The 7,401-nt window shown below is 39.8% G+C and overlaps 1 protein-coding gene across 1 annotated transcript; it reads right to left on the bottom strand.

Moving 5' to 3' along the window:
* Positions 1–4,448: 4,448 nt before the first annotated feature.
* On the bottom strand, positions 4,449–7,198 carry LOC115829256 (cytosolic 5'-nucleotidase 1A-like). The gene is made up of 5 exons (XM_030793315.1): positions 7,145–7,198; positions 6,517–6,646; positions 5,721–5,840; positions 5,185–5,369; positions 4,449–4,787 (listed from the first exon to the last, which is right to left on the bottom strand). Exons 1-5 carry the CDS (start codon positions 7,196–7,198, stop codon positions 4,449–4,451), a joined length of 828 nt encoding a protein of 275 aa, XP_030649175.1.
* Positions 7,199–7,401: the final 203 nt, after the last annotated feature.

The following is a 7,401-nucleotide window of genomic DNA, read 5'->3' as shown; positions in this document are numbered from 1 at the left end:
ATGGTCATAAATGGAGAAATACACAACTCTCTGGTTATAAAGTGTTTGATCATTTGCCAAATGTTCAGGCAAACAGCTTTTTTTTTATAGTGTAATGAAAACTATTAGAGGAGCACTGCACACGCAAGTGTTTACACAGTGTGTTCTCCTAATGCATTAAAGTGAGCTAGCTCTCCAGTGCTGATCTATAAGTAATGAGATGATAGGAAATGAAAGGGACAAAAAATGTTAAAAAAAAAAAAAGGTTTCAGAGAAACGACAAAAACTCTCATGTTTCAATATTTAGATGTCCTGTTAAATTTTTGATATGTTTTGTAGTTTCAGGTTAAGAGAGAGCTAACAGTGAGTGCTTCACTCTGCAGAAACCTGATGGAGAATCAGATCAGTCAGATTTGAGATTTGAGGATAAAAGTGGAGATGGAAAGAAATCCTGTACAGACACCAACCAATCAGACACAAACTCCCCATCCCAAACCACAGACAGTCACCCAGCCCAGTCTGGGAGACTCAGTACAGAAGCCTGTGTGGAAAACTCTGTGACATGTTTGGACTGGTGGTTCTGCTTTAACAATAAACAGTCCAGTCTCAAAGAACCATATGGAAACTGTTGGTGGTCGATTGTGTCTGAAATAGATGAGAGATTCTACACCCCTGACCTGCTCCAAGAGCTTCAGAATAAACTCAAGGATAAAGAGAAAGCAAAAATAAAGGAATTAATTCAGATATTCCTACAAATGAAATCTAATGCAAATGTGACTGAGTGGAGAGAGATTTACTGGAAATTACTTATTTAGCATACGTTTATCTTGGGATTTTGGCAGATTATAAAGCATCTCATAATGGTGATAAGAAAAGTCATATAGCTCTCTGGAAAATCACATACTAGTTTTTATAATACCACGTCAATAGTAAATGGTAACAACAATCAGCATGTGTTCAGAAAGAAAAGCTGATGGAGGAAAAGTGCCATTATTTAAAACATTTATCAGTGATTCTGATAAAATATGAACTGATTGGACTGAGGGTGACTTTGTCACATACAGAACTGTCAGTGTTAATATCAACACTGTATTATTCCAACTCTTTAAAAAGACAAAAAATGAAAAAACAGTAATGAAAGATGTGAATGAACTGCATGTATTTCAAATGATCATTCTTAGAGGAAAACGTTTCATTTATGTCAGTGATGAAAAGTCAGTGTATGTCAGTAATGTCATACTGGACATAGATCTGTCATTTTCCCTCTTCTTAATACTCCTTGTTTTGTCTTTAGTATGTACATTGAAAATAAAATACTATGGAATTAAATGATTTAATTACTAGTCTTTTTTTAAGTAGATTTTTTTGTTGTTTATTTGTTTATCATTGAGACCTGATGTTCCACAGATAAAATCTACCTAAAACTGTCACAGACACTCAGAGATGTAGCTCCCAACATGACATCACATTCTGCTTTCAGCCTTTTTGGCCAGTGTCTGTTTGACCTCAGTGTTTCTCTATGGAAGGTCCCTGACTGTTTTGTGGTATCAGAAGACTGCAATAACACTCAGAAGACTGCAATAGCACTTAAAATCCCCTCCTCTAAGTGAAAGGAAACTCCCAGAAAACTATTCACTTCTTTCTGTCTGTCACACTTCTTTCCACTAGAGGGCAGTAACACCCTTGTGGTCCAGTGTTGGAGGGTTATGAGACAGGTGGTGACTGGGACAGAAACACACAGTTCTTATAGTAAACACCACACACAGTAACAGACATATAATAACACATATGAAACATATCAGAGTGGAAGAGAACTGCACTGCACTGCACAGTTTAATCAGTCTGGTCATCGTTACACATTCATTCAGATCTGCATATTTCATACATCATAATAAACCTCTACATTACTCACTTATAATGGACAGCAGGGATTGGAGATTGTCCAGATTGTTTTCATTTGTTTTCAACACAACCAAGTCCTCATCTCATTATAAAATGACAGGGCAAAGAATTTACTGTCACTATTACCTGAGTGCAATCTGACAGACAAGGGTAAAGTTGTCTGTCACATACAATTTAAAACATGAAATGTGAAGATCATTTGTTTGTCACTGAGCATGTGTCCCGGACATGAAGACTGAAGTGTGTGTGTGTGTGTGTGTGTGTACACTGAGGAGTGTGTGTCAGAGACATTTAAAAATGTGATGTAACTCAGTATGGAGTCTTTAAAGAGATATTAAAGATGTTTATGGAGATATTAAATGGAATGTAACAATGATACTGTGCTTTCTTTTCACTGAAACCTCAGGATATGCCTTTCACATAGGTACTTTCTCTTATATACACTGCATAAGATTTTAAAATGTGATGTAATTCAGTGCAGCATGGAGCTGCACTGATCCTGAAAATCCAAACAGATACTTTCCATCATGTTTGACTCACACAGGGACCAGTAAGATGTGCTCTTATCCTGAGAACCCTGGGAAATACACAAATAAGACATTTATAAGGGTTCTGTATTATGTATTATATTGTGTGTTAGTTATATGGGCCCATATATAAATCAATAGCATAAATATAGATATAGAATGTACACAGAGAGATAACAGGTCATGGGCTGCTGTAGAACTGCACATACACAAAGCCAATCCAGGCAAATACACTTTCACCATCTGTCAGACCAGTTTCCAGAGACGGACAGCTCTCTCTCTCTCTCTCTCTCTCTCTGCCTCTCTCTCCCTTTCTCTCTTTCTCTTTCTATTTCTATTTCTCTCTCTGTCTCTCTCTCCCTCCTTCTCTCTCTCTCTCCCTCCCCCTCTTTCTCTCCCTCCCCTACTTTTACATTTGGGTAAATCACAGACAGCAATGATTGACAGCTTCTATAAAGACTCCAGTCTCTACAACTTGTCACTTCACTCACTGAGAATCTTCCTCACATTCTACTCTCTCTCTCTATTTCTTAAGTCCTTCATTTGGGATGATGATCTTTATGACTAGTACCTACTCTATACTGTCATATATACAATTACAATTTACAATTTAGTTATTTAGCAGACGCTTTTTACCAAAGCGACTTACAGTTGGTGCATCAGTCGGATTTCTAATACCTTCAACAGAGATCATAATAAGACTGAGCGTCAAATTGTCCCTTCGCATTGCGCCCCTGGAATACTTTTACAAACAGAAATACAAGACAAAGGTTTTTTTTTTTTTTTTTTTTTTTTCTAGGGAAGGGAGGTTAGGTATTGGGGGACAGGTGTGCTCTAAAGAGGTGGGTTTTCAGTTTCCTGCGGAAGATGGTAAGAGATTCCGCAGTCTTGACTGCATGGGGGAGGTCGTTCCACCACCTCGGGGCAATGGCGGAGAAGAGACGTGGTCGGGAGGAGCGGCTGCCGGGTTCCCGGAGTGAGGGGACCGTCAGTTGACCAGAGGTCATAGAGCGGAGGGTCCTAGTTGGGGTGTATGGAGTTATAAGAGACCGAAGGTATGATGGGGCGGAGCCTCTTGTGGCCAGGTAGGCCAGCACCAGTGTCTTGAACTGGATGCGGGCTGCTACCGGAAGCCAGTGGAGCGCAGTAAGCAGTGGAGTATATATGGACGGTGGTACTCAAATCACCCATCGTTGTACAGCACACATATCCCACAATGACATATATGGGTGATAAACCTTGACTGCACCATCTGATAGAATAAGCAAGCCGATCCATAAACCTGAGTAAGTAATGACATGACTGACATTAGAGTGGGATGCAGACTGAACTCAGACAGACTGGAATCTGTGGATATTTCATGTGTCTGTAGGACATGCTCTACCTTCTGAGAACAAAATCAGCCAGGTGAATACAGATAATACTCTATATCAGTCATATTCTCTCAGTCACTACAGTGTCTCTGACATAAACACACACACATCAAGATAATGTAGAGTAGGCAGTTTCCTTTATTCAACTTTTGGCTTCTAGGCCAAGGTCATGTTATACCTACATAGACCACTAGAAGGAACTGACATTTTTACATAGTGAAACGGATGTGACAGTAGAAGGAGAGGATAAGATGAAGTGTGTGAACAGTATACTGTAAAGATTCAAAAACTCACACAAACCCAAACTGACGGATGTAAAATCAGAGTTATGATGCAGCTCCATAAGCTTTAATGTTGCTCCGTAAGCTTTTAGACAACGTAGCTGACAATATGTTAGTGAATGTTCCTCTAGTGAAGACCGGTAGTCCACTCCGTGCTTCCCTTCCTCGTCTGAGTTCTTTTTCAAAAAACTCTCCCTTTGTTTGTCCCTGTATCCTCACATTCTAATGTTAAAACACTGATAAACAACCCTTTGTTCTTTTTTTTTAAATTTTATTTTGTTTTTGTTTTCTTTTGGGGGGAGAGGGGGTGGGGACTGATGCAGGGGTGGATGGCAGTCACATGACGTGTGATGATCCCTGGAATGCTCTTAACTGATTCTTAATACTTAATTCTGATTGGCTTGCTCATTTGCTATTCCATAAGGTACATGAGCTGAAACAACACCATGTTCTTTGGCACTGTTGATATGAGGGTCCTGGTCGTCGAAGAAGACGTGAGGGCGGATCGCCTGCAGGACGGGCCCTTTGTTAGATCCTGAGAGGAAGAAAACTTCATCTATCTCCAGATCAAAGCTCCTCAGGGTATTCAAAGCACGGACACCAGTGTAGCTCGCAGTGCGGGAAGTCACCAGGAAAGTGCGGATTGGGCAATTTCTGTGATAACCCTTGTCGTGGAACATGCCTTGCAGTCTGTACAGAGCTTTAGCAAAGCGTTCTAGAGGACCCTACAGAGAGTAGGATGAATTTCTCAGTAACAACAACATTGAAGAGCAGTTTTACTGCACTGTGCATCCTATGTAAATATGTACTGATTACCTCAGAATTTCTTAGAGATGTATTTTTAGTCTAATGGTTTACATAGTTATAGATTTTCCCCAGCACTGTTTCCTTTTTCCACAGTCTGAATGGTGAAGGCACTGCCACTGGATACACTACTGTTCATCACTACAGAATGTCACACTATCCAGTTTGGTCATGTTGGTTAAAGTTAGAATAAATGAAGCCAAATACAGCAAACTTGAAAGCTCTCTGTTTAATCCACATCCATTAATGTATTAGATCAGGTTTCATGGATACGGGGAACAGGGATGATATGAATGCAGTACAGATCACACAAGGTACCTGTTCCAGTGGGCGGTCCACATTCTCTCTCTCATGTTTCAGGTATGGTTGCAGCCCTTCCTTCTTGTAAACCCTCTCAGACTCGTCAGAGAACAGCACAGCGTCAGCATCAAAAGCCACACGAAGCTGCTTTTCACTGGTCTCCAGCATCTGCTCTGGTTTATGAATGGTGGCCGCAGGGACCCCTGACACCACAAAACATGACATGGGGTGAAAAAATATGAAAAAGTGACGCTTGACCAGACGTATGGGTTATTTATCAATAGCCCAGATTGTTTTAGTAAAGACACTGTTGAGGGCTGACTGAGACAATTAACAATTAAGAGAACTTTATCAACAGTTTATGAAAGTTATCTTTGCAGCCAATTGTGAAATCTTATGTTAGGAATCGAGATGAGCTCAAATATCTGACTTTGTAACCTGATTCACTCTGCTCTTTGTCTAATTCTCTGTTCAAAGTGCCGTGGCTGATGATGTCACACTAGCTTTGCTTTTGATGGACAGATATGTCAGAAGCCACCAGTTTGGTTCCTTACCTCCAGTAAGGGCCTCTCTGACCATTACTGGGTCCTCAGAGAGGAACAGGTGCGTTCCCTTGTCTTTCAGACCCTTTATGAAGCGCTGTGGTTCTGTTTGAAAAACCTCCACAGTCAGCCCTGTCAGAACCAAAAGACCATTAGACCAGGCCAGACCACTCTGATAATTATAATTCACTTTCTTTTCTGTTTGGTCTAAACCAGCGTGTGTTACAGCTATCTCTGTTCCAACACTGCCATATTCAGTCAAAGAACCTGCGTCCCAGGCACCAGAAGAGAGTGAGTATACACATGGGTAACTTTAACATGGGATGTCATTCTGGATATTTTTATGATTACACATGTACAAACTAGATTTAATCACCCATCTGATATTTCTGTGTTCCACGTTTGCATTATCAACCTAATGCAATGTTTCACTAATGTTAATGTTTCACTAAAAACTGTAAACTTTGTGCTGCTGTGCTCAGTGCTCTGTGCTGCTATTTCATCATTTTCTCCCAAAATGAGACAGTTTGAATCAATAATGTTAAACTGAAAAGCAGTGTTGACACAGACACATGACAGGTGTGGATCGATCAGAAACCAAACTGGATGTCATTGTTCCACAGTCACCAGCACAAATATGGTCCTCTCACGCCATTGTCCCAATCTAACAGCACCGGTTGCATGTCAGCATTAAAATACACACAGCTACTCAGACATGTGATTCAGGAGTTATAAAGATTCAAAGAAATAAAGAGAGATAAATTTAAATCATAATGAGATACATTGTGTGTGAGAGTGTTGTACTAACCGTGCTGCTGGATGCCAGTCTGTAGGCGACCGTTGTCCTGGGTGGGGTCACTGACCACTAAAATGACCGTAAAACCCTCCTGGCTCCCTGGGTAGAGTTTTATCAGCTGATCATTCACTGTCTTCAGAGCCTGAATCATTAAAAACATCATCACAATCTTTCCAAACCATCATCCACGAGGAAAATACACACATACTTCATTATTAAACCCATTATCCATGAGGAAAATACACACGTATTTCATTACTAAACCCATTATCCATGAGGAAAAAACACACATGCTTCATTATTAAACCCATTATCCATGAGGAAAAAACACACGGATTTCATTACTAAACCCATTATCCATGAGGAAAATACACATATACTTCATTATTAAAAACCATTATCCATGAGGAAAATACACACGGATTTCATTATTAAAACTATAAACTGTTGTGATTTTGTTAGACACAAAAATATACTCTTGAGACAACTAATGAGGTTTTAAAAACACTTTGAGTAGGTTCATAATCAAATCTTTCACATCAAATCGTATAGCGGCATCAATAACTTACATAAAGATATAGAATGTTCACACAGGCAGTGTGTCAATGAATGAATGAATGAATGAATCAATCAATTTTACCCTGACAAAGGGGAAAGCTGGTCCTGGCTCCAGCGCCCTTGTCTCAGGTGCCATAGTAAATAAAGCACCAGGGGTAAGTGTGATAACAATTCCATCCAGCTGTTTGGAAAAAATATAAAAATAAATAAACAAGGCCAAAAACGTCCAGTCAGTTACATGTCTGATGGTAAATAACTCATCACTACACTAAGACAGAGAATGTATTAGAGGACAGCCACAGAAACCATGTTTTTGACCCAGTTGGATTTTGATGTATT

The sequence above is a fragment of the Chanos chanos genome, chromosome 16, assembly GCF_902362185.1.
Source record: "Chanos chanos chromosome 16, fChaCha1.1, whole genome shotgun sequence".
Classification (NCBI taxonomy): Eukaryota; Metazoa; Chordata; class Actinopteri; order Gonorynchiformes; family Chanidae; genus Chanos; species Chanos chanos.
Note: the sequence above shows the minus strand (reverse complement) of the source record. Positions and strands in the feature narration are given on the sequence as shown.

Coding starts and splice junctions, on each gene's coding strand:
- LOC115829256 (XM_030793315.1), bottom strand. CDS start 7,198: ATGGCACCTGAGACAAGGGCGCTGGAGCCAGGACCAGCTTTCCCCTTT. Junction 5,841..6,516: donor GACTGGCATCCAGCAGCACG/GTTAGTACAACA, acceptor TGGTTCTGACAG/GGCTGACTGTGGAGGTTTTT. Junction 5,370..5,720: donor CAGAGAGGCCCTTACTGGAG/GTAAGGAACCAA, acceptor TTGTGGTGTCAG/GGGTCCCTGCGGCCACCATT.